Source organism: Homarus americanus, unplaced genomic scaffold, assembly GCF_018991925.1.
Source record: "Homarus americanus isolate GMGI-L3 unplaced genomic scaffold, GMGI_Hamer_2.0 scaffold50165, whole genome shotgun sequence".
Lineage (NCBI taxonomy): Eukaryota > Metazoa > Arthropoda > Malacostraca > Decapoda > Nephropidae > Homarus > Homarus americanus.
The window spans coordinates 1149601-1177500 of record NW_024748747.1 but is presented as its reverse complement, the minus strand read 5'-3'; the positions used below and the strand labels follow the sequence as shown (position 1 = coordinate 1177500).

The 27900-nt window shown below is 43.1% G+C and overlaps 1 protein-coding gene across 4 annotated transcripts in view; it reads left to right on the top strand.

Moving 5' to 3' along the window:
* Nucleotides 1-27900, top strand: part of LOC121880409 (excitatory amino acid transporter-like) — a 119701-nt gene that overhangs the window by 9890 nt on the left and 81911 nt on the right. For 3 of the 4 annotated variants that reach the window (XM_042387598.1, XM_042387599.1, XM_042387602.1), the window contains exon 2: nucleotides 22694-22761. The exons of the other annotated variant lie outside the window; for it this stretch is intronic. In XM_042387598.1, coding sequence (XP_042243532.1) covers nucleotides 22758-22761 — 4 coding nt within the window. In that variant the 5' untranslated portion in view covers nucleotides 22694-22757. The remainder of the gene's footprint in view (nucleotides 1-22693; nucleotides 22762-27900) is intronic. 4 annotated transcript variants of the gene reach the window in all.

Genomic DNA, 27900 nt, shown 5'->3' with positions numbered 1-27900 from the left:
TCCCAGGCATTAGTACCTCCCTGTTTGGTAGCTGCCTACTATACACTGTTAAATTTTTTTTTAAATTTACAGAAAATTCACTGGATATGTTGTTGCCAAACATTTTCTGTATAATTTACAGAGATTCTCTATATATTTTTATATAAAAATCTGTTGAATTAACAGATTGTTGGAAGTTATTGGAAGCGCCAACAACTTGTCCCTGAATACGAATTCGCAACTTTCGATTTACAGCAGGTACCTACTTTGCTGGGACCAGGGGGACTAGGAAGAGTGTCGGCCCGGGAATCGAACCCGTGACATCATGCTTGCAAGGAAAGAGCGGTACCACTCCACCAGCACCCCCCCCCCCCCATGTGATGATGTGGCGCTCTTTAAAATAATGTAAACAAACACGGACATACGACGACCGTGAAGCACAAACAACCACCAACCACATATTCATTAATTACATATAGAAATAACAGCATTAACATGTAATTTTAAATGTTCTTTACATCATGAAGTGTACAGTATATAGTATTGACAATTAAACAAATTGAAACAGAAAAAGTGTGTCTGAAATATTTTACAGAACCAAAAAAGTAATTCATATTACTACGTTTTCCTGGTCGGAAATACAGAAGAAACATGTAAAAAATGCTGAATTTTCTAACAGTGTTGTACCTACTTCCTGATGAAGTTGGCACTGATTCGTATTCAGTGTGTACTCAGGTGCTCGGAGGCCCATTGTTATGTGCACCAGTTCTGGTCCCCATGACGACATCCCATAAATGAATTAAGAGTCGAGCCTCAGTCTGTTGCCACAATTCTGGGTCTTATGACACGGCGGCAAGGCGTCATCAAGTGAATACTTTATACCTGAAGATAAGGTAACATTGCCTGTTTCACCTTGGTGTGACGTCTACAAAATCCCCTCACTGACAGTACACATATAGCAGCAGTCGGTAATGCCTGAGTGACACATACAAGAGCGTTATACACACGTGTGATATACCCGTGACACAGATAGGTACTAGTGGTGGCGGTGGTAGTGATGGTGGTAGTGGTGGTGGTGGTGGTAATGGTGGTGATGGTAGTGATGGTGGTTTCCGTGTGCCACATATCAGCCAAGGCGGACGACGTACTGTGGGTTAATTCTTTTGTTTTTGCTTCACCTGGTCAGAGTGCCAGCACCTGGTGGCACTTGCCACCAGCCACCTGCAGCTCTTCCTCTCTCCCTGCCACCCTTCCCAATTACTTCCCTAAATATCTCCCCAAATCATCTATCTTTCATTTTTCTTCCTGCACCTTCCCCATCTACCCATGTTCCTCCCCTGAGCCCTTTTCCCCACCAATTTCCCCAGTCCCCCATTTCCCCATCCATTTCCATGCCTTCTCTAGTTCCCATCTTCATTTAACTTCCCTACCACCTCCTCCGCTCCCCTCCTTCTACCTTCCCTCCATCTCCTCACGTCCCCAACCTTCACCTTCTCCCTTTCCCTCCCCTCCTCCCATCTTCCCTCCATCTCCTCACTTCCCCAACCTTCACCTCCTCCCTTTCCCTCCCCTCCTCCCATCTTCCCTCCATCTCCTCACGTGTCCACCCTTCCCCTCCTTCTACCCTCACCTCCCTGGGCCAGGTAGAGGTTGCAGCAAGGGCGAAAATAGACTTTGCGGTGTCAGATAACTCAAGTTACCCCGGTGCTGTGTCAAGTTAATGGTCATTGATACTTTGATAGGATGTTGGGTAAATATCACCAGCTGATTACTAGACATTCGGACGCTGCTACTCGGTGCAAATTTTCCTTGATTTAAGAAAGTCTCCGTTCGTATTTTTTTTTAACGTTCAATTCCATTTTCTGTCATCAGTATTTTTTATTAACCATTGTATATGAACAAATCAAGAAAACATCACATATCAAGGCCACGTAACCTAACGATTCTTAAATATATAAACAAACACTGAATATAGATACTCAATAAAAGAAATATGGTAATAGGTTTGTGATAGTACAGTGTTTAGCTTAAGAATATTATCGTAACTATCATAATGGCGCCGTGGTTAGTTCTCGTCAACATGTTGGTGGGTAGTCAAGGATGGTTCATATAGTAATGGCGTCACCTTGTGTAGATTTAGCTAAAAGTACTGTACACACACGACGCTCCTCCCCCCTGTCTGCCTGCCAGAGCTGGAGTAGGTCAGGAGGTAAGTAGGTCAGTGACGTGTGCAGGTGCTGGCGGTGGTGACGGCTAGGCCTCCTCCACTGACACTGAAAGAATAGCCATCCTCGCGGGCATTCATGAGGGAGCGACCTTTGCTCGCACTGAACGCCGGAACCTCCTGATAATCAGTGACAGCACTTCTGCGCTAGCGAGGCTCAAATTACCCTCCCTCTCCTCCCCTGCCGCCCAACACACCCTAGCCGCCGTCGCCAGGCTAGAACAAACTGATGACATCCGTGTCAAGTTTATTTGGATCCCGTCACATATAGGAATAACTGCCTGTGACACTGTTGATCGACTTGCCAAAGAAGCGACACCGGAAGAAGATATTGAAGCCACCCTCGCCCTCTCCCTGAATCATCTCAAATCTCGCATACACGCCACACAACGAGAAGCATTCGACGTAAAATGGACACACCTGAAACAAAGGGGCAGCGTCACACTATGCCACTATGACGCTGTAACAGGTGACTCCAACCGCCACTACAAAGAGTATCAATCCCTGACTCGATCTCAACAGATTATATGCATGAGACTGCGCCTAGGGTACAGGTACCTATGGGAGTACATTGGCAACCCTGAGCCTGGCCGCACTGTTTGTAAACTTTGTGGCCAACCCGACTCTCACACCCTCTCTCACTACATCCTCACTTGCCCTATGACCTCCTCCTACAGGTCCCCAGCCGTTACCAACACCTCTTCCCTCCCTGACCAGATATCCCTCCTCCTAGTGACAGGTCTGGCACTTGACATTATTAGGGACCTGCCACGCTTTGCCATAAACAGATGAAATGTACCGGGAATTTCCCCCACACACTCATCATTCTATCACTTTATGTAACTTGCTGACAAAACCCATGACCCTTCAGGCTTCCACGCCCTTAATGCATGAGTCATAAAGGCAAGCATGAACTCCGCATGCTTCCCAGTTGGGCACTGTAAACGCTTCTGCGCTTCACCTTACACATGATGTAAGGGGGTGCCCAATAAACTAGCCCCCTCCGGGGCAATCTGTAAAAATCTGTGACGGCTTACTGCGAGTACTGAGCTTTTCAAGTTATTGTTGTTATTTTTCTTTGTTTATTATTGTGTTTAAAAAAAATGATCGAGTAAAATCCCAAGTTTAAGGAGTAAATCCCAACATCTCAGGAGTTATATGCCCCTTGAAAATGGACGTGTTATGGTATGGATCTGCCGTTAATCTGTATGTCTGTCTGTTTGTATTTCGCCACTAGAGAAGTAAACAAACATCAAATACAAGGTCTAATGTGGAGCTAGGGAAGGTGTTTTACGTGTCGCGGGGCACTGTATTAGTGCCTCGTTACATACCAGTAGGTTAGGTGAGGTTAGGTGAGGTAAACTTATGTTAAGATAGGTTAAGTTAAGTTAGGTTAGGTTAGATTAAGTTAGGTTAGGTTAAGTTAGGTAAACTTATGTTTGGATAAGTTAAGTTAGATTAGGTTAGGCTAACTTAAGTTAGCTAGGTTAGGTTAGGTTATGTTAGGTAAACTTACGTCAAGATAGGTTAGGTTATAGCTTAGTTTGAGTAGAAGTAGTCTTGGTTAGCTTAGCCTTAGCGGATGTTAGGTTAACTTAGGTTAGTTGGGGATTTTACAAATAAAGTGACTATTTTTGAGGCCAACACCATCATGTGAGCTGCGTCGTATCTTGTGTGTTCCTGGGAGTTACTCAGGTTGGACTTGGGTATTGTTTTTCTTTGGTTGAGAATGTTAACTACAGCGTTTCTTTAAGTGTGTAAGATACAGATGAAGGGGACCAAAACCCTACCTCCGGATTGACAAAAAAAAAATATCATCTGTTTGTCTGAATTTAAATAGGAAACGATTGAGTGGTGGTGCCAGGCTTGGGTACATAGCGGTCAGTAGTTCATTGTTGAGAGAAGCATTTGTTGGAAGTGCTGAAGACGTGGAGGGAGGAGGGGGGGGGGGTCACAGCCTCCTCTCCTACTCCACCAGTCTTTGCTTTAAATTAAATGTATTAGGGGAAAATACCGAATGAAATAAACAATAATATAAACATTTAGTGAAAATAACTATGGAAAATATATATTAGATACTTATATCAGTCTTTCTGGGTGTATAAACGTAAACACAAAGTAACATCAACTCAACACGAAGTAAATATCAACAAACACAAGGTAAACAAAGTAAACATCAACAAACACAAGGTAAACATCATCAAACACAAGGTAAACAACAAGTAAACATCATCAAACACAAGGTAAACAACATCAAACACAAGGTTAACAACATCAGACACAAGGTAAACAAAGTAAACATCAACAAACACAAGTTAAACAACATCAAACACAAGGTAAACAACAAGTAAACATCATCAAACACAAGGTAAACAACATCAGACACAAGGTAAACAACAAGTAAACATCATCAAACACAAGGTAGACATCAAGTAAACACGAAGTAAACATCAACAAACACAAGATAAACAACGTAAACATCACCAAACACAAGGTAAACCACACAAACACGAAGTAAACACCAGGTAAACTATACCCAAGTCAACACAGGGCAAACAACCTACCCACTAATGACTGACTACCCACGGATCGACTTTCCTCTCGTACGTTAATTAAAGAAGGTCGAATTCGTCAATGATCGACCTGTTTATGGTTAATTGCAGGTTACGGGGGGAGGTGGGGAGGGGTGGAGCACACCTGTCGATTATCATAAATTGGACGTTGTCTTACCTGTGTTTCTGGCGTGATAATGAGGCTCTGCAGGTGATTCATCTCAGTTTAATGGACTATAGATTCTTACTACTATATTTTTCTTAGTATTTGTGATTAGAGTTTATACAGTGCGTGTTGTGGGAGATGATGGATAGATGAATAGATTGATAGATTCTTATAGGTTGATAAAAGTAGATTGATAGATTTTGTTACAAGGACGTAGAATGATGCTGGATAAAAGTGCCAAGGTCCCTGCAGCTTTGAGCACGTGAGAGTAGTGGCATTCTTGAAGGTCCTCGAACGTGATCTCGTGATGGTGTGTGTTGTTGTACCCTGCTTGGAGCTGTACTTGCATATATCTGATTTTGTATTTGTAGTTGGTTGCCTATTTTTACTTGTACTTGCAGTTGGATCACAGTGAATTATATGCATTTGGAACTGAATTCAACGTTTCAGAGACAACTGAGTTAACACTGTATAAAAAAAAATGGAAAATAATGCTTTTAGTTAAGTTACACCACATAAACAAAGATGTGTTGTATGGTCGGAAATTCCTTGCAGGGAAGTTATGATAACACTCGTTGAGAACCTGATGCCCCGGTGAGGACAGGTTAGATCGTAATACAAACCAAAAATATATGACGAACGAATTTGGCAGCCCAGTAGGACATGCCTGTCACTTTGTTGCAACGTGGGCCAAGAACTAAGGTAATTTTTGCTGGATGGCTCGGTGCTGGGACTAGTATTTTATGAGAAGATTTGTAACCAGGTGAGAAGGTTGGGTCATCTTACCCTCTGACCTGACTACCGACTGCTGCGATGCTTTTTGATGATTAGTAGGGTCATTACCTAATACCTTACCATTGTGGACCTGATCTCACCTTCCTCTGTATATATATTCCTTGTTATGTACTTTTCCTTAGTCTATACTCACCCCTGAAGATGTGAATTACACGAAAGCGCTTGGGAACTTCTTGTTTTCTTTTTCCTTATGGTTATCAGCATATATATATATATATATATATATATATATATATATATATATATATATATATATATATATATATATATATATATATTTATATTTATATATATATATTTATAAAATCACGAAACATGAAATATATATATATATATATATATATATATATATATATATATATATATATATATATATATATATATATATATATATATATATATATATATAATCAGAGAACTGGGGGATTATCTTTTCAAAATTTTATAATTAAGAACTTATACTAAGTTGACATCGTGTTTTGCAAAATTTGGTGTAAGAATATGAGCGTGCTACTGACTGCAAGGTTTTCCACAAAACCCCAGGTGTGGAGCAGACTCCGTTGTTGTGTGGGCTGGTCGGTGCAGCATCACCACCTGCTTGGTGGGAGCCAGCCAGCGTCTGCACCGTCAGAGCTTGGCTGCTGAAATGCTTGCCAGAGGAGCGAAAAAGTAACCTTTATATAAACTTGCATCACCGCAGGGCCGGATTCAGGAGTGGGCAAAGTGGGCAGCTGCCCAGGGGCCTCCACGTATTACAATATTTTATTTATTTGTTTATTCATTTGGATTATTTTTATTTTCATTCATGTTTATCTATTCCATCACTTAAAACTATGTTCAGCAAGAAGCGTGATCGAAATTAGGCTGTCTATTTGAACAGAACCATTATTTGAGTAGAGGTTTATCTGATTAATAATGCAAAGAATCATCTCTGTAATAACTAATAATATATTCTTTTCTGTGAAGTCTCTTGAAAATTTTTGACATGTGCGGTAGTAGCTATATCAGGGCTGGTCGACTTGAAGAATCCAGGTAAAAAAGTCACAGGTAAAAAAGTCACAGAAAAAAAGTCACAGGAAAAAAAGAAAAGTTAACTATCGAATTCTCACATTTTTTAAGGTTAATATGTCAATCAGTTTTAGTAACCTAACCTAACCTAACCTTTATTACCGGCCACCATAAATTAATTGACTTTTTTTCCTGTGACTTTTTTTCCTAGCCAAAATTGTTACTTTTTTTCCTGTGACTTTATTACCGGCCACCGACTTGAAACCACATGAATGACTCCAGTCATGTCTCACTTTTGTGTGTGTGTGTGTGTGTGTTGGTAATTTGTACACTGTCAATAAATATACAATTAAAAATTTCTCAATGTTCTAATTTCCTCAATATAACTGCATATGGCTTCAAAATTCTCCAAAGAAGTGTTCAAATTTCAAAAATTTCCCGGGGGGCTTACAGCGCCCCCCCGGAACACCCAGATGTTTAGGCTCGCTTCACTCGCCACCCCACCCTCTTGGGTAGTTATAATGAGGGGGGCCTCCACAAAGAGGCTGCCCATGGGCCTCCACAGGTCTAAATCCGGCACTGCATCACCGTGAGGGTTTCTTCGAATCAACGATCACCAGACAACAATGTGAAATTCTTAATTGCAAAACTTTCACGTATTCGTGCAAGAATGTTTAATGTGATCAGTGGCTGAAATGCCTGATGTAAACATATACCGGCTTGGGGGTACATGAGAGAGCCACATGAATATCCAGTCCTATTATGGCGAATGGGGGCGTGCAGTTTAATATTATAATAGATAATGATGGTAAGGTAAATCAGAGCGAAGTGATGGGTGCGCACGGTGTGAGGGCGGGAGGGAGGCAGGCGGTGAGGCAAGAAGCATGAACCATGAACCCTGATCCACCTGCAGCACTTAACTCAGGATCTGAGCCAAGCCGAGTTGTCGTATAGTGCTGTGATGAAGATCTACTAATCAGATATTTTTACCAAGCGCGTCCCAGGTGCTCGGGTCTCAAGGCTTCGCTCAGTAGGCAGAACAGGAGGCTGTGTTGGGTTGAAACCACTAGCCTTGGGTATAATAATAATAATTAACGGTTTATTGAAAGAGCTTGGCAGCCAGAAGGCTGAAAATATACAGTTACATATTTGGGGAATGAGTTTCGAATTACAAATAATATACAAGTAACATAAATGATACAAATAAGATATATAATAACTAGATGGGGAAAAGCTCAAACTACAGTGCATTTCAACATAGTGACAGTGCAAGAAGTAGTATTTACTGGGAGTGAATACACTGGTTTATTACAAGTTATTGATAATTTTTACAATGGTTGGGACTGGGCTGTTCTTATAGCGATCAGTTCGTGCACGTATGGGCTGGATGCGGTTGTGGTGTCGAACAGCAATTCTGGCTAGGGATCTCAGGTGGTAGTAGGAGCCGGTGTCGAGGATGGTGTAGAAGCTTCTTACCAAATTTGCAGATGAGGTCGTGGTGATGGTCAGTGAGAGTCGAAAGGGTCAGTGTGTTGAGCGCTTGATATGTGGAGTAGGAAGGGGAGAGAATAATCTTGCATGCCCTCTTTTGCACTTTTTCTAGGTGTTTACGTTGTGTGGCATTTAGGGAGGAAGACCAGGTAGGGGAGGCATAGGTGAGCTTGGGAAGTATGAATGTTGTGTAAACACTGAGGAGCTCGGGTGCAGGAACTCCGAGGGACTTGAGTCGGCGGAGGAGGTGGAGACGGAAACTGGAGGATTTGACAACTTCACTGACGTGTGGTTTCCAATTTAGTTTGTTGTCTATGGTGACGCCGAGGAGCTTCGTGGAATCTACAACCTGGAGTGTGTTCGGACCTAAAGTAATGGAAGGAGGTGGGACAATGTCGGAGGAGAGGTTGATGTGCATAACCATGGTCTTGGTATGGTTGATGGTGACATGGTTGTTGGTGGCCCAGTTTTGGAGACTGTTCAATAAATCCTGAAGGGCGGTATAGTCGGGAGCAGAATTGTTGACGCTGATCCCAATGGTGGAGTCGTCGACATATTTCCAGCGAGCAGGGGTTTCTCTTAAGGCATCATTGATGAGCATAAGGAAGCAGAGTGGTCCCTTCTTGGTGCCTTGGGGGACGCCACAGGTGAGTGACTGAAAGGTGGAGACAGCCCCTCTGAAGCAGTGGCAGTCGTCACTAGTACAACACGGCTCTCAATTTATGTTGTCCACAGTATATTACTGTTTCTAAAATGATTATTTTGTAAATATAAATAGCGCTGTCCTCACACCACTTGGGAAATCCAGAGTGTTTCTTAGGAACTTGTGTGACTCTGGCAGTTGTTGTGACAGTGGCGCCACAGGTTCTGGTATGGGTGCGGGGGATTCACTATTTTTGTGCGAGAAGTAAGAAAAACGCAGCTAGGAAAGTAAAGAGACTTGAGAGGCGTGTTGCTGCCCTTAACCTGCAACAGAGACGAGGTCAGTGCTCGACTTCCTGTAAATAATTTCACTCACTCGTCATCCAAAATGCACGGCTAAGAAACCCTTTTGGTTAATTTTCATCATAAGTACAAAGTTTAATTTATGCGATTTACGATGATGTTCAAAAAAAACAAAAAAAACATGTGATCTAATTTTATACTTGATCAACTAACACGGATTATTGTGTGTTGCAGGTAAGGAGGCGTGTTGAGTCCCAGCAATGATGAGTGTTTGTGTTGCAGGGACAGAGGTAGGAGATGGGTGAGTTTTGTCGTAACATCAGTTTTTCTCATAGGTGTCTCCCTCCCCCCCCCCCTCCCATCTACGTGTCAGTACTGGGGGTGGGAAGGGGAGGGAGGAGTTACATCAATATAGCCCTGTCATTTTTTCTCCATTACCATTAAACTCACTCATATTATCATCTACATGCGATGGAGGGAGGGTAGAAGGGAGGAGAAGGTGCCTTACTCCTAACACAACAACAGAGCTAAAGATAATGCAAGTTACTTTACTCTTCTGACCCTCAAGAATTTACTGAATGAAACACACGTAGCCTCTTAACGTTCACATGCTCTGAACACTTCACATTCGTTCCTCGGGTACAATCTAGACTGTGTATCACGAAGAGGACAACTCAACCATTAATTACCTAATCACCACGAGCCAGGCAGACGTAACCTTAATGACCCCAGAGCTCAATTGGTTACGTTAAGCATAAATGGTTCGTCTTGTATCATTAAAAAACAAAATTAGCTTTCCGTTCGTGGTATTTTTCCAACACTACAATTTACCACTTGTTCAAGGCTCTATCTAGTGACAGCGATTCTTGATTTCTATGGCTCTTGTCAGCAACTAATATATTGTTTGTCCATATTGGAGTTAAACAGTTTCTTCTTCTTCTTCTTCACAACAACAACAACAATTACATAAGCTGGCACTCACAACAATAACATAAGCTGGCACTAATAACATACAATAAACTGGCACTCATAACAATAACATAACCTGGCACTCACAAAAATAACATAACCTGGCACTCACAACAATAACAAAACCTGGCACTCACATCAATAACATAACCTGGCACTCACATCAATAACATAACCTGGCACTCACATCAATAACATAACCTGGCACTCATATAATGAGACAGACTCACAAGAAGAAGATTACATATAGGTAGAATATTTAGTAAGAGGATGATGAGAGAGGAAGAGTTTGGTATCGTGGCCGGTTAGTTATTTACACTGTCAACACACATCTGTTACGTTCTTAAGGACGACTTCTCAAACACCGCTTCGTTACAACTGTTTATTAATTACGACAATGGCATGGACACATTACTAACACCTTCTATCGAAGTTACTAGGACATTATATTTACGTTACTTGACACTGATTCTCGGACACAACATGAAATGAATACACTTCCCACGTAAGTAACTTATCCTATGGATAGCTCTGACAAAAACTCATATGACCTGGGGGAGGCTTAGCAGGTGATTCTGGGCTGTTTCTATGGGAGACTGCTTAGCTGGGACACCGGTGTCAGGAGGGAAGTCTTGCGTGACTCTCCTCCCGGGACTGGGCTGTGGTGGACCTCCTCCTGTGATCCCTCTGTCTGTCTCTTGAGGGAGGGCTACGACGTCCTATATATTGGGAGAAGAGCTGGTAGATGATCAGGCGGCGGTGAAGGGTCCCCTTACATTTGACCTCGCTAATGTAGGGTCAGGGCGGTGAAGGGTCTCCTTACATTTGACCTCGCTAATGTAAGGTCAGGTCTGGACTTTCTGAGATGTAGGCTGTGGTCTGACAACCCATCACTACACTCACAACAATAACATAACAGTTCTTTAAAAAAAAATCTAAGTTTTCATAGTTCATACAATACATTCATCACATAATCCTTTAACTGTTGGGTTCTTGTACTACCGCACCTCAAGTATCTGTCTGCATCTGCTCGAACCTTGATAGTCTCTGTAAAATCCGACTATTTGTCTTTTGTTTTCAGGATGTGTGTTTTTATTGTAATTTAAGCCACGCTGCTGTGGACTACGCCTCTTGTGCCCCGTGATTACGTAAGACGGTCACTTCTCTCAGAGGGTAGGTAGTGGAGGGGAGGGGAAGAGTGTGTGGGGGAAGGGAAGAGAGTGTGGGGGAGGGAAGAGTGTGTGGGGAAGGAAAGAGAATTAATGGGGAGGAGAGAGAGGAGAAGAAGGGTGGGGAGAGAAAGCCCTGGTATGTAGGAGAGGAGGGGGAGGAAAAGAGGGTTGGTGAGGGGGAGGAGGATAGTGCTTTAGTAGGTAGATGAGTGAGGGAGAGGGAGGGAAGGGGAAGGGTTGAGTGAGGGGACTGAGAGCACTGGTAGGTAGATAAGGGGAGGGGGAGGGAGGTATGTGGGGGTGAAGGTCCTAACAAATAGGTATGAGGAGGAGAGGGAAGTAGGTGTATGCGGTGGGAAAGCCCTACTACCTAGCTAAGGGAGGAGGAGATGGAAAGGGAGGGGAGGGGGGAGGGAGGGGGAGATAGAGAGAGGAAAGTCCTTGTTATCTGTCTCATTATTTATTACATGGAAGTTATTTTTCTATGGATTTAATTACCTGTTCGTATAGTTAATTAATCACTTGGTATACATGGCACGACGAACAGGTAGTTACTGTACACCTTACAGGATCACGTCTGGTGTATGTATGTATGTATATGTAATTTGGATCATACATAAATACATACATGCTCCCCGGCACGAGCTTCCTCTCCTGGCGTCACCAACACGGCCACCCATACACACACCCACCTACCTGCCCATCCGTGTAATCTAGTTCTCAGGTGATGTATGGCATGTTAGCGGCAGCGTCACGGGGACACTTGATTATAAATACCAGCGTATAGGAATAGAGGGAAGGGCGTAGGGACTTAGGGAGGGAGGTAGGGACAGGGGTGGGATTGGTGACCTATTTAAGGGGTGAAGATTGGAGTCCTAATTAAAAGGGTGAATATTTTATACCTATCTACGCAAGAGAGGACACACACACACACACACACACACACACACACACACAGCGCAACAACAATATTAAAATAACAAAAGCAACAATAATAACAGCAGCAATAGTAACTCAGCAAAAAACAAATTAACAACAACAACAACAACAAGAAAACAATAAACCAACAATAATAACAACTAAACAACAACATTGATAACAACAAAACAATAAACCGACAATAACATAACAAACACAAACACCAGTAACAACAACAAATAATAACAACAACAACAACAACAACAACAACAACAACAAATAAACAACAACACCAGTAACAACAACAACAACAACAACAACAACAACAACAAACAACACCAGTAACAACAACAACAACAACAACAACAACAACAACAACAACACCAGTAACAACAACAAACAACAACAACAACAACAACAACAACAACAACAACAACAACAACACCAGTAACAACAACAACAACAACAACAACAACAACAACAACAACACCAGTAACAACAACAACAACAACAACAACACCAGTAACAACAACAACAACAACAACAACAACACCAGTAACAACAACAACAACAACAACAACAACAACACACCCGCCAATCAACAAGGGTAAAGGTCAAATATTCCACCTGCAAGACCCAAGACAATGACCCTTCAGGCTGTCACTCGAACTGTCTCTTTGTCCTGTATGGGTCCTCTACACCTGCCTGGTGGCTCCTCCTTCATTACTTCCGAGTCTCAAACAAGCTGATCACCTGAAGATTAGACACCCTAGCTTATTTTACTTGATTAAACTCGTCCCTCATGCTAATCTAACCTAACCTAACCCAACCTAACCCTTCAGAGTGTATCGACAGGGTGTTTAATTATAAGGTAAAAATAAACTCCAGGTGTTTAATCTTCAGGTGATCCCCCATATTTCACACTATTACATTTATTCTCACTTTATTAAGGCTAGCAGTGAGGATTACCTATAAATGGTTGAGTCTCCTTGCCCCTTCGTTATTTTGCTCTCTATCTTTAGACCCGAGTCAGGTGCGTTCTCATACGTCTACTTACTGGAGGATTTGTGGTATATTGACGTTTTTGTGAATTCGGATTCATGAAGGAGGGAGTTTCTTTCACTTGGGGTTCGTTGGGATTCGAAGCGTATCGACCCGGCTTCGGCGTTGTGTTGAGAGGTTTGTTGTTTGACGTGAGTGAGTGAGCGCTGTCTTATGGGCCAAGGCTGTAATACTATTGTCACCATCACGTTAACTAGTCACCACTACCACTGTCTTTCATTATTATTATTATTATTATTATTATTATTATTATTATTATTATTATTATTATTATTATTTATTGATGCTGTTGTTTTCATTGTCATCGTTGCTATCGTCATCATCATTCCAATCACTATCATCATCATCATCATCATCATCATCATCATCATCATCATCATCAATTATCAACTGTCGTCATCATTAATCATCGTCATAATTTATCATGATTCATCACCAACACCATTACCACATGTATCAGTGTTACGTCACCATCACTAATCCTTCATCTCACAGTTTATTGCCACACTACCACAGCTATCACCACCACAGCTATCACCACAGCTCCCACCACCATCATCATCATCATCATTATCATCATCATCATCATCATCATCATCATCATCACAACTCACACCTTCACCACCACAACACCACTACAATGGCATCAACACAAAACCATCACCACAACGACTAAAATACCACCACAACACCACTACGAGTACATCATCACCACAACACCGCCACCACAACAACACCATCACCACCACAACACCATCACACCACCACCATGAGCCCCCACAAGTAACTTAAACTCCATATATTGTCAGCAAAACCCGTGAAGCCTGACCAGTGTGTGTGTGTGTGTGTGTGTGCGTGCGTGTAAATAATAATAATAATAATAATAATAATTAACGGTTTATAGAAAAAATTCTGCAGCCCGAAGGCTGAAAATATACATTGGACATAAATGACTTATTACATACATTGGTGGTTTAACAAAAGCCTTCATTAGAGAAAGGTAAAGGAGCATACAGTGAACATACAGATTAATGTAGGTGTTGAACAGCAAACTCGTAGTGTAGTAACTCCCTCCCAGATGGTGTTAGGAGGAACTCACGTGGTGTAGTAGTTCCCTCAGATGTTGTTATGAGGGGCCTGGCGTGGTGTAGTAATTCCCTCACAGATGGTGTGATGAGGGACCTCACGTGGTGTAGTAATTACCTCACAGATGGTGTTATGAGGGACCTCACGTGGTGTAGTAACCTCAGATGTTATGAGGGCATCACGTGGTAGTAATTCCCTCTACAGATGGTGGTGAGGGCCCACGGTGTAGTAATTCCCCAGATGGTGTGAGGACCCCACGTGGTGGTAATTCCCCACACAGATGGTGGTGTGTTATGAGTGGGAGGCTTGGGTCCCGGCCTTCCTATCGTAGACGCGGATTACCATCGGTGGGTTGCTGCTGGGTCTCCTGGTGGCCAAGTATCACTGGGTACCTGGGACCTCACTGTATGTTAATTAAAAGGATCAAAAGTCATGAGTTGTTCACTGACGGTTAAGCACTGTTCGTAATTACCGTCACCTCGGTTTAACACTGGTTCCGTTCCTTTCCTAAATGAAATTGTAACTTCTGGCGAGAACTTGTTGATATTCCTGTGGGGAGGAGGGTTCAGGGGAGGGGGTTGGTATGGGCCAACTTAACAGTTGACCTGGCTGCTCCGAGAGGAGCGCCAGGTACGTCTTGACCCTTCGGTGGTCAAGGGTGTGTGTGTGTGTGCGTGTGCGTGTGCGTGTGCGTGTGTGTGTGTGTGTGCGTGTGCGTGTTTGTGTGTGTGTGTGTGCGTGTCAGGATAGTTGCTACCTGACATATGTATCGTCAGTTGTGATATTACTCAACCAGGTAATGGCCATCAAACTTAATTCGTTTATTGGCATAGCTCAAGGGTAGGAGGAGGTCATGTAGATAACTTACTGATAAACATGCAAAAAAATACAGAGTTAATACATTACATCACCACACACTCACACGCACCAGATGACACACTTAGGAAACTTTGTTGTGTATCAAACTTTGTAGCTTATGAAACTTTTTGTGTGTATAAAACTGTTATCTGTGAATTTGTATTATGTATGAAACTTTATCGTCATATTGTATAAAGAAACATAAATAATCAAGCATTATATTATTTGTACTTTTTTTCACTACATAATAAAGATAACAGGAGCCTCTAAGTAAAGCCTCTTAAAGTGTACGAGTCTTGGTATAATCTCCTTACATGTGTTGCGTTGACTGTGTGGCAAGAGTACTGTGGTATATTGACTATGTGGGGGAGTCATGTGGTGTAGGTATGTGGGAAGTCATATGGGGGGGGAGTCATGTGTTATAGGTGTGTGGGAAGTCATATGGGGGGAGTCAGTGTGTTATAGGTGTGTGGGAAGTCATAAGGAGGGGGGGGAGCTATGTGTTGTAGGTGTGTGTGAAGTCATATGGGGGGGAGCTATGTGTTGTAGGTGTGTGGGAAGTCATATGGGGGAGTCATGTGTTGTAGGTGTGGGAAGTCATTATGTGGGTTTCCAGTTATAGGTATAAGAACATAAGAACATAAGAAAATAAGGAGTCTACAATAGGCCGGTTGGCCTGTGCATGGCAGCTCCTGTCGAGAGTTACTACCACTCTCTATCATCCATGAATCTATCTAGCCTCCTTTTAAACTTTCCCGCGCTCCAGCACTTACTACAAAGTTGCTAAGCTTGTTCCACTCGTCTACCACCATATTTGAACAGCAATTCTCGGACGAGGGATCTCGGGTGGTAGTAGGAGCTGGTGTCGAGGATGGTGCAGAAGCTTCTCACCAAATTTGCAGATGAGGTCGTGGTGATGGTCAGGTGTGTGTGTGTGTGTGTGTGTGTGTGTGTGTGTGTGTGTGTGTGTGTGTGTGTGTGTGTGTGTTTTAAGGTTGAGTCCCAATTTCATTCTCAGGATAAGTTTGACACTATTTTTGTTTACTTCATCGTTAGCCAGCCAAACAGAGACGTGTTTACATCCCCAGTTACGAGGACAACTCTGCCTGCGATGAACCTCTTGAGAATTCGACTCTTGAATTTTTTTTTTTTTATTGGGCACTCCCCTACATCCTTGTGTAAGGTGAAGCGCAGAAGCGTTTACAGTGCCCAACAGGGAAGCATGCTAAGTTCATGCTTGACTTATGTCTCATGTCTTATGTCATCAAGGGGGGAGCCAGCGATGTCTGGCCTTGGGGGGACCGGTGGTAGAAACGGTACCGTTCTTGCCTCGCAAGCAAAATGTTACGGGTTCGATTCCCGGGCTGGTGGAAGTTGTTTGGACATATTTCCTAGCCCCCATTAGTCCCTGTTCACCTAGCAGTAAAGTAGGTACCTGTTGTAAGTCGAAAGTTGCGAATTCGTATTCAGGGAAAGTTGTTGGAGCTTCCAATAACTTGATGACATAAACCACTGACTCCAGAATGTGTTGGTCTAGGTCATTTAAACCTTGGCATCTATGTTTACATTTTACACACATGAATTTACTTATTTATTGATATATTTTTTGTTTTTGGCTTTGAGAGCAAGAGTAAATGTGTGTATCCTTCATGTTGTTGTTGCTATTATCATTTATACCTTCATAATATTGCTGTTGGAATGACCACTCTTTATCCTGGCCTCTGACTGGCGGATGTGGTTGATGACGTCCCCGATGTACGTACTTCTGGCATGGGGTTGGTGGGAGTAGCCGATGACGTCAGTGATATTCTGACACGGTCTTGTTGGGTGTAGCCAATGACGTCAATAATGTTCTGGCACGGGGTTGGTGGGTGTAGCCAATGACGTCAATAATAACCTGACACAGGGTTGGTGGGTATAGCCAATGACGTCAATGATGTCTTGGCACGAGGTTGATGAGTGTGACTAATGACTTCTCAGCTCTCTTGCAGTGGTGAAATTATATTCGTTGATTGTGTTAAGACATCGTGGTGGGCGGTGGTCGTAGTGGAGGGTACTAACTGAGGCAAGAACTCGTTGCTCTCATCCGAAAAAATATGGTCCAGTTCCTTAAAATTATAGACATGAGATCATAAATTACAACCTCTCTCTCTCTCTCTCTCTCTCTCTCTCTCTCTCTCTCTTGGCGATGCAGTGAGAGGTGACGGCAAGAATGTTGTTGGCCGTCCCTAGAGCGTTGACCTGGGAGAGTGAACGTGGGAGAGAGTGAGTGGATTGAGGGAAAGTGAGTGGGAGGGTAGAAGAGAAAGTGAGTGGGAGGGTGAGAGAAAGTGAGTGGGAATGGTAGGAAAGAAAGTGAATGGGATGGTGGGAGGAAGAGAGTGAGTGAGAGGGGGGAGAATGTGTGGGAGGGGGGGAGAATGAGTGGGAGGGAGAGTGGGAGTGGAAGTGTGGGAGGGAGAGAGTCAGTAAAGAAAGGAAAGAGTGATTGTGGGACACAAGCAGGGCGTAAGCTAGATAGATAATGAGAGAGAGAGAGAGAGAGAGAGAGAGAGAGAGAGAGAGAGAGAGAGAGAGAGAGAGAGAGAGAGAGCGAGAGAGAGAGAGATACACATGTCTACCACGACCTCACAGGAAAATAATCCATATCCACTTGCTTCTTCCTTCCCTCCTAACCCTTCCCTCCTTGCCCTTCCCTCCTAACCCTTCCCTCTTAGCCCTTCCCTCCTAGCCCTTCCCTCCTAGCCCTTCCCTCCTAACCCTTCCCTCCTAACCCTTCCCTCCTAACCCTTCCCTCTTAGCCCTTCCCTCCTAGCCCTTCCCTCCTAGCCCTTCCCTCCTAACCCTTCCCTCCTAACCCTTCCCTCCTAACCCTTCCCTCCTAACCCTTCCCTCTTAGGCCTTCCCTCCTAGCCCTTCCCTTCTAACCCTTCCCTCCTTACCCTTCCCCGTCCGTCTTTGCCCTTCGCTTGGGTTCTTGGCTACACTAACAAGACATCATCAGGAATGTTTTTTGGGGGGGAGAGGAAGGGAAGGGAAGGGATAGGGGGGGAAGGGCATTTTGTCTCCCTTCCTTATGATTCTCCCCCGTCTAATGTGTCTCAACCTGTTTTTGTCTCCCATATCTCTTAAGTGTTTTACCTGCCCCTTAGTTGTGCAATTCTTCCCCTCTGTATTCTTATCTCTCTTCTGCCTCTCCTTCTTTCTCTTCTGTCTCTCCTTTTCTCCTTACCTTCTGCCTGTCCTCCTCTCCCTTCTGTCTCCCCTTCTCCCTCGTCTCTCTGTCTTTCCTCCTCTCCCTTCTGTCTCTTCTCTCTCTCCTTCCCTCCTTCTCTCGCCTCTCAGCTATCTCCTGATGCATCTTATCCCACTTTCTTGTTGTCTGCCTCCTTCTCTTCTCTCTTTCTTCTCCTCCTCTAACACTTTCCTCGCTCTCTCTCTCCCTGTTCCTCTCCCCTCCCCCTCCCCTCACTCGTGTCTGCCGCCACCCACTAAACAGTTAAGACAAGCAAAACGCTCCTCCCTCCCCCTCCTCCCCACCTCTCCATCTCCAGTCCCGTGATTTTATACCCAGGACGGTCTGGATGATGATGATGATAATGGAGATAAAATGGCAATGGTTTGCCATGGGAAGGGAGAGAAGAGGAAAGGTAGAAGGAGTTATGAAACGGGAAGTAAAGTAGTAAAAAAATAAGAGCAGGTGAGCTATCCACCTAGTAGAGACGATTTGATTGGCTGTGGTAAAGGCCGCACCAAGCTAGCTAGCAAGGAGTTGTTTGTTATTGTGTTAGTTGCTTCAGTTTATGGTAGTTTCCTTCCGTTTCTGAAATCAGCTTCTGCCAGTTCCTGTTGTATGCTTCTTTTGAGATGTTTTTTTAGCTGTTCGTGTATTATGTTGTATATCCGTCTGCGCTCTGGTGTCCATCCTAGTTGTGTGATTAGTTTAATTAGGTTGCTAAATTGTGTCTGTATGATTCTTGATTGGTGTGAGTATTGAGGGTGTGGTAATGTTCGGTGAGTGATCTTGGGTATGTTGTGTTCCATGGCCTGGCTGACGTGCTCATACCATGTGTCCAGTGATTGGTCTGTTAGAGATGTGTGCCCGTTGTGCAATTGTATGGGTTGCGGGTTGTTTAATTCTTGTTTAAAGTTTTCCCAGTTAGCTCGGTTATAGTTGAAACTTAGCCTGGCCGGGATCTGTATTGGGGCTGTGGAGAGTGTGGCTATGATAGGGAGATGATCACTAGTGGATATTGGGCCGGGTTCGAGTAGTATGTTTAGGTGGTGGTGTTGATTTGTTACAACGATGTCTGGGTATACTGTGTGGCCTGCTCTGATGTACTTGGGGAATTCCGGTCCGAGGTGTACTACGTTGCCGTGGCTCACTAGTGTGTTCAGGACCCGGCCTACTGCGTTGTTGGTATGGTGTCCTAGTATGCGGTGTCTAGCGTTGAGATCACCCAGAAAGTATGCAGGTATGTTCCTCCTCATCAATCTGAGCATGTCTGCTATTGGAAAGATTGGTCGTCTTGGAGGGAGGTAGCAGGTGCCGATTGTGATTGGACCCGTTGTGCTGTTTATTTCAATTGCTAGAAAGTTTTCTTGAAATGTACCATGGATTTATGTTTTATACTTCTTTTAATTGCTATGGCTATTCCATCTTGTAACGGATTTTGGCTGGGTTTTTTTGGTATACTGTGTAATTGAATATCTTGATTTTATTTGAATTACCCTTGAGGTGAGAATTTAATATGATGACGTCTGGGTCCAGGGTACGATATATGTTGTATAATTCGTGAGCTCTTGCTGTGGTCCAGGTCAGTACATTATGCTGAATTATTTTATGTTTGTTGATTATGAATGATGATGTCTCGATCTTGTTTGCGGCATTTTAGATGATCGATGTTCTCCTGAAGCCTTCCGAGCAGTGCCGGATTAACCATGAGACACTTGAGGCACTGGCCTCAGGCCCCCCGACTCTAAGGGGCCCCCAAATCCAAAAATTCTCGAAGTTGAAGCATATAAAACATGAACTTCGTTCAACGATGTCCTAGCAACGCCTCAATTTTTCTGTCTCTTGTGAACATTGAATGTGTTATTTTGCAGAAGCGTAATAATGATGAAATCATTGATAAATTTTGGTATATTTTGTTCTTGCTATATATATATATATATAAAACCTTGAGGGTAGGGGGCCCCAAGTTGATCTGAGCCTCAGGCCCCTATTGAGCTTAATCTGGCCCTGCTTCCTAGTAAGTTATAAGCCGAGTTTACTATCCCACATAAGACGGGAAGATAATGAACCGCGCTGATTGGTCGATTCGTGGGATGACGTCGGTAAACATTATCCATCGATTGGTGGACTGTTAGGACTCATAACTCGTCATTATTGTCAAAAACATCCTAATTTGTTGATTCGCGTGACGTCATGAATATAGAAGGCCCGTGATTAGCTGATACGTGGCTTTTATAATTTTGATTTCCTTTGGTTCTGCCTCTCTTGATTGGGCTGTATATGTGACGCCATTGATGATCGTGGCTCTAATTGGCTAATTTCAAGCCATTCCTTAAAGCGTTCTGATTGATCGGCAAATATGGCGTCCATCGAGAATTTCCCAAACCAATTTTTTTTTTAACATTGATTTTGAGTTTATTTGTCATCGATGGTGATGACTGGGAAGACATCACAATGTTTCAGCTGGTTGTAAACTTCTTGTGGACATCTTAAGCACCATAGACGTCCATACATACAGATAAGAGCCTTAGCGTTTCACAAGCCTCTTTATTGTAATGTTATCTTGAATGAGGGAAATATTATGGTTAGGTTTGGTTAGATTAAGTACATCAAAGGCAGGTTAGGTTAGGTTAGTTCAGGTCACGTTAGATCAAGTCAGTCAAAGGCTTGTCAGGTGTCATTTATGTGATATTCGACCTTAATATTTTCATAGAGTTTCCCCTCAATTATTATTTTACCGTTTTCTACAGGGGAGACTATGGAAGATGGAAGTGCATTACCTGCTCGATATCAAATACATACTAGATCCTCTTTGTCTCTCATTGAACTAATTTTTCTTTCTGGAGTTCGAAACCTGAAAATTAGACTTGACCTGACATGACCTGACCTTGTTGTAACTTATTCCAAACAGATGCTTGACGAAACTTGTAATCAGATTAAAAAAAAAAAAGATGTATAGAAATACCACGAGACGTTGATGTCATATATAATTAACTAAACAGAAGGGTCATAAACCTCAATTTTTGAACCTTTGAACTTTGACCAACTCTCATGTCCTTGTGGGGCAAATGTGGAATCTGAATCTCCTCCTCCTTCACCCAACAAGTGACACACACACACACACACACACACACACACACACACACACACGAGAGGTTTAATTGCAACAGCTGACGGTAAAACAGTATTTATTTCCACTTATTTTTCCAACACTCCAGAACACGACTCTCTTACAGCTCATGAAAATAAACAGATGTTATACAGAAGATCTAGGTTAGGTTAGGTTAGGTTAGGTTAGGTTACACTGTTTTGTTTTTATTTGCTGAGATTTAATTTGATATGGTAGAATTTTTAGTTTCTGGTTGAATTTATTTAGATTTTAATTAGATTTTGTTAGATTTATTTAGATTTTGCTAGATTAATTTAGATTTAGTTAGATTAATTTAGATTTTGTTAGATTAATTTAGATTTAGTTAGATTAATTTAGATTTTGTTAGATTAATTTAGATTTAGTTAGATTAATTTAGATTTTGTTAGATTAGTTTAGATTTTGCTAGATTTATTTTGATTTATTTAGATTTATTTTGATTTTGTTAGATTAATTTAGATTTTGTTAGATTAATTTAGATTTAGTTAGATTAATTTAGATTTTGTTAGATTAATTTAGATTTAGTTCGATTAATTTAGATTTTGTTAGATTAATTTAGATTTTGTCAGATTAATTTAGATTTTGTTAGATTAATTTAGATTTAGTTAGATTTATTTTGATTTTGTTAGATTAATTTAGATTTTGTTAGATTAATTTAGATTTTGTTAGATTAATTTAGATTTAGTTAGATTAATTTAGATTTTGTTAGATTAATTTAGATTTAGTTAGATTTATTTAGATTTTGTCAGATTTATTTTGATTTTGTTAGATTAATTTAGATTTTGTTAGATTAATTTAGATTTAGTTAGATTAATTTAGATTTTGTTAGATTAATTTAGATTTAGTTAGATTTATTTAGATTTTGTTAGATTTATTTAGATTTTGTCAGATTAATTTAGATTTTGTTAGATTAATTTAGATTTAGTTAGATTTATTTTGATTTTGTTAGATTAATTTAGATTGTGTTAGTTTTCTGTAGATGTCGTTGACTTCATTATGCTGTGGTCGGAGTGCGTTAGAGATGGGTTAATATACACTTAGTTGCGGTTATGTAGAGAGGATGTTAACCATTATTTTTTCCCCAGAATTAACACCAAGTAACGTCTTCATCTTCACCTGAATACGACAGATCGGATCAACGCCGTATTGATGAGTAAATATATATTTTTTGTGTTTTAGCCTATCCTTGTTCATCCTGGGAATAACAGGCTTTTGTTTCCCTTTTCATCTTGGAAATAACAGGGTTTTCTTTCTCTTGTTCATCCTGGAAGTAACTAACTTTTGTTTCCCTTGTTCATCCTGAGAATAACAGGTTTTTCCCCTCGTTCATCCTAGAAATAACAGGCTTTTTGTTCATCCTGAAAAAAATCTTTTCTCAACCTTGGAAAAGCTTCTTTTTTTCATTCTTCTTGGGGAAAACAGGCTTTATGTCTTTGTTTATCCTGGGAATTACAGTTTTCGGTACCCTCTGTTCAACCTGGGAAGAAGACATACGTTGTTCATCCTGGACACAACAGAGAGAAACGAGAAGAGAGAAACCACATGGCCGCCACTCTGTTTATATAATATAATTGATATGGGGTTTAGCTTATGGTCGTTGACTCATGGGAAGCTGTCTCTCTCTCTCTCTCTCTCTCTCGGTGCTGCGTGATCCCTGATAATAGTGTTGGGTTTGACCCCGAGTCCTAGAGGTCAAAGTCTGAACCATGGCCCTTAGCCCTTGAAATATTAAACCCTTAACCCCTTTATCCTTTGGCCATTAATTCATAACCCTTATTTTTAACCCTTAAGTTCTTAGCCATTGCACTAAGCCCCTAAACCCCTTAAGTCGGAACCTTATCTCTTTAATCCCTAAGGTCTGAGGACCCTGAGTCTAATCTATCCCTAGCCAGCAAGCCCTCAGCTCCCACCACCTACCCTCACCCCAGCCCTTAGCTCCTCACTGACATGCAGCTGAATGTACCCTGATGAAACAAATTCCTCATCCTGCTGACGCCTGGCTGACTCACCACCAACACTATCTCCCTCCTCCTGACACTCTCTATGAAAGGGCTCAGGGGCATTGAATGGGATTTAAAGGTGTCCGTAAAGCGAAGACTTACAACCCCTTAAAAAAAATTAAAACCCTCATTAAATCTTCCAAAACCTTATGGTGCTGACACTGAGCTGACACAACCACCTCCTGACACACACAGTAGCATAGTTTCGAACCCCCCTTTCCGTCTCCGCAACCCAAGAGAGAATGGTAGTGCTGACACTCTACCAACACCACCACCACCACCACCACTACCACCACCACTACCACCACCACCACCACCACACCACCACCACCACCACCACCACCACCACCACTACCACCACCACCACCACCACTACCACCACCACTACCACCACCACCACCACCACCACCACCCCACCACCACCACCACCACCACCACCACCACCCTACTACCACCACCACCACCACCACCACCACCACCACCACCACCACCACCACCACCACCACCACCACCACACCACCACCACCACCACCACCACCACCACCACCACCACCACCACCACCACCACCACCACTACCACCACCCACCACCACCACCACCACCACCACCACCACCACCACCACCACCACCACCACCACCACCACCTAGTAAGAGATTAAGGGATGACTGGTGAACGAGAGACCCAGAATGAGGGGTTTAGATTCTCCTTATATCTTTATAATTAAGGGATTAGGTGAAAGGTGCTCTGAGGAAGTGTTATAGAGGGGGTAATGAGAGGCTTCAGAGACATTAAAGAGCCTCCAGGTTCTCTTAGACTCCTAAAGATCTCCAGAACCCCCATATAATAGCCCCCAGAACCTCTAAGAACAACCCACCCCTCACTAGAATGTTTCAGAAACCTCCCCTCACCACCACACTGACCCTCCTCACTACTTTACTGTGTCGTGAATTTTGTCGAGTCTCAAACTATTCTCGGTCGTCTAGGCTCTTTAAGTCTGTGTGTAGGACATTTATCTCCTCCATGTCTTAATTCACGAACATGTCATTATCACAGCGGGGTGTAGTGGTCAGCTGGGATTCAGAACCGGGTAAATTGACTTACTTTCCAGATAGGTAATCCGGTTTCCTTCAAGTTAAAGTAAATAGTCAGTTTTTATTGTCGTTTATTTTAGTCTTTTAATATTAGACGAATATTTAAGCACAAGTCTGGCCATGAATTGGTTACGGGCTGCGTTCTGTCTCACTTGATTAAATTCCCTCTCAAGCGTAAAACACTACCAAACAAACGAGGAAAGTTAGGTATTTGGCGACCAGCAACATCCTCATGACTTGACCGTAGCCATGGGTGTGTGAGGACAAGGCTCCTTGTGGCAAGCTTGACCTTGGCTGTCCTTGTCTGGCCGAGTAGATGTAAACAAAGTTACAGAGAGCCGAGAGCTTCGTAACTTTGTTTATGTCGATGATGGTGACGTCAGAGTCAGTGCATCATAATATGTTGTGACACGAGGAGGAGAGTTGCTTAAGAGGAGTCTATGTACATTTGTAGTCAGAGCTTCTTGCTTTGATGTACTGGGCTGTCACTCCATTTAGGGGTAAGAGGAATTGACGGCACCAGCTTTTGAATATCAGATTTGCCTCCACTCAAGCGCAGGGGCTAGTGATGGACCCCTTAGCATTCTGTGTAAGATGAGGCGCTAAACTATACAGACGGCCGAAAGGGAAACAAGAGAAGTTCATACTCGCCTTCTTGACGTGGTTGATGTAAGGCCGAAGCTCCCTGAGGGACCGCTGAGGAAGAAGTTTCGAGCATGTAAAGGAGAAGGTTGACCCATCCTCAGAGTTTTCTTGTATTGTATCTAGGCTCAGGGTTCTCGACCTATTACCTACCTGTAATAGTGGTAATCCATGCACACTTTCATTCACACAACTTGTTAGGGCCAAGTTACGGTAGATATTCCTTATAGTGCAGACTGGCGTTGTTGTCAATTACACCATAATGGCTCAGTGTGCGATATTATGTATTTTAAGATCTCGCTATGAGTTGTTTGTCTATTGTTTAAGATGATTGATGAACAGCGAGAACAGCCTCTGCTTCTTTTTGGTGAGTTTCTTCTTGGGCGAGGCGCTCTTGTGTGACAGGCAGTGACTCCTTTGTGAGAGATCATCCAGATGATCTTCATACAGATGTTATCAGTTGTTACAAGCTTGGTGGCGGCAGCGAGGATGTTGTGGATGACACGAGAGGGAGGGAAGGTAGGATATGCTGTCGCTGATGTCGAACGACCCCTTGTCATCCTGTGCAAGGTGAAGCGCAAAAGCGTTTACAGCGCCCATCTGGGAAGCATGTGTAGTTCATGCTTGTCTTCATGGCTCATGCATTAAGGGCTTAAAAGCCTGAAGGGTTATGGGTTTTGTCAGCAAGTTACATAAAGTGACAGAATGATGAGTGTGTGGGGGGAAAATTCCCGGTACAATTTATGTTTATGGCAAAGCGTGGCAGGTCCCTAATGCCAGGCCTGTCTCTAGGAGGAGGGATATCTGGCCAGGGAGGGACGAGGTGTTGGTAACAGGGTCATCAATGGTTTGTATGTAAGAAAGTCATGAGTTACCCCGGGAGTTTGGGTAGGGCCCCTGGGAGCAGAGACTGGGGTGTCAGGCATTGAGGTCCCCCCCACAAGGAGGGTGGGGGTGGAGGTGATATGTTGTGGTAGGACAGGTACAGGAGAGGTGGAGGGAGGCACATAGGCATGGCATTTTTTATTATTTATTGGGCACCCCCCTACATCCTTGTATAAGGTGAAGCGCAGAAGCGTTTACAGTACCCAACAGGGAAGCATGCTAAGTTCATGCTTGCCTTATGTCTCATGAGTTAAGGGCGTAGAAGCCTGAAGAGTCAATGGTTTTTGTCATCAAGTTATTGGAAGCTCCAACAACTTGTCCCTGAATACGAATTCGTAACCTTCGATTTACACCAGGCACCTACTTTACTGCTAGGTGAATAGGTACTAATGGGGGCTAGGAAGTATGTCCAAACAACTTCCACCAGCCCGGGAATCGAACCCCTGACATCTCGCTTGCGAGGCAAGAGCGGTACCACTCTACCACCAGCACCCCATATAGGCATGGCTTTATGAGTAGTAGTGACCTATGGAGGGTAGAGGTCGCTTTCCTCTGCCCTCAACTCTGAGCCTGGCCACACTGTTTGCCCAATAAACTAGCCCCCTGCGGGGCAATCTGTAAATCTGTTTGTAAACTTTGTGGCCAACCAGACTCTCACACCCTCTCTCACTACATCCTCACTTGCCCTATGACCTCCTCCTACAGGTCCCCAGCCGTTACCAACACCTCTTCCCTCCCTGACCAGATATCCCTCCTCCTTGTCACAGGCCTGGCACCTGACATTATTAGGGACCTGCCACACTTTGCTATAAACAGATGAAATGTACCGGGAATTTTCCACCCCCACACACTCATCATTCTGTCACTTTATGTAACTTGCTGACAAAACCTATGACCCTTCAGGCTCCCACGCCCTTAATGCATGAGTCATAAGGCAAGCATGAATTTAGCATGCTTCTCAGTTGGGCATTGTAAACGCTTCTGCGCTTCACCTTGCAGAGGATGTAAGGGGGGTGCCCAATAAACTAGCCCCCTCCGGGGCAATCTGAAAAAAAAAATCTGTCTACCCTCTACCCTCTTAAGGACCAACCCCGCCATCCATCACGTAAGGTGATAGTGGCCTTCTGGTGTGCCTTACACTCCCCCGTGGTCACATGACTTTTGTTGTGTTTTTGCCAGTCTGTTTGTCTGGTGGTACTGTCCTCCGCCAACTTCCCTCTTCACCATTTCAGACATTTAGGAGAACCTCCTCCCTCTTCCTTGATTCAATATCTTAATTTTCTGCATCTGGGGAACATGCACGAGTGAGGGGTCCTGGGGTACGGTGTGCGTAATGACGCACTCATGTTTGTAAACAACATTTGTCACAACATCAGGCGTGTTTGTTAACAACTTGTAACCTGATGACGTCACCCATGCTTGTAAGCAAGACGTAATCAGGGTATATCTTTTACGTATGCTAACATAATGCTACCTAACGACTCATAGATTGTTTCTCAACAATACTGGAGAACAAAACTTAAAGGAGACCAGAGTGGACGACACCAGCCACTTTATAAACAAACCCAATATAGACGACCTCTGGAGGATGCTCGCGCCTTTACATCATCTACACAAATAATGTCTTCTGAATATTTGGTGTTTTGCATCAATCTATTAATCTCCCTCACAGA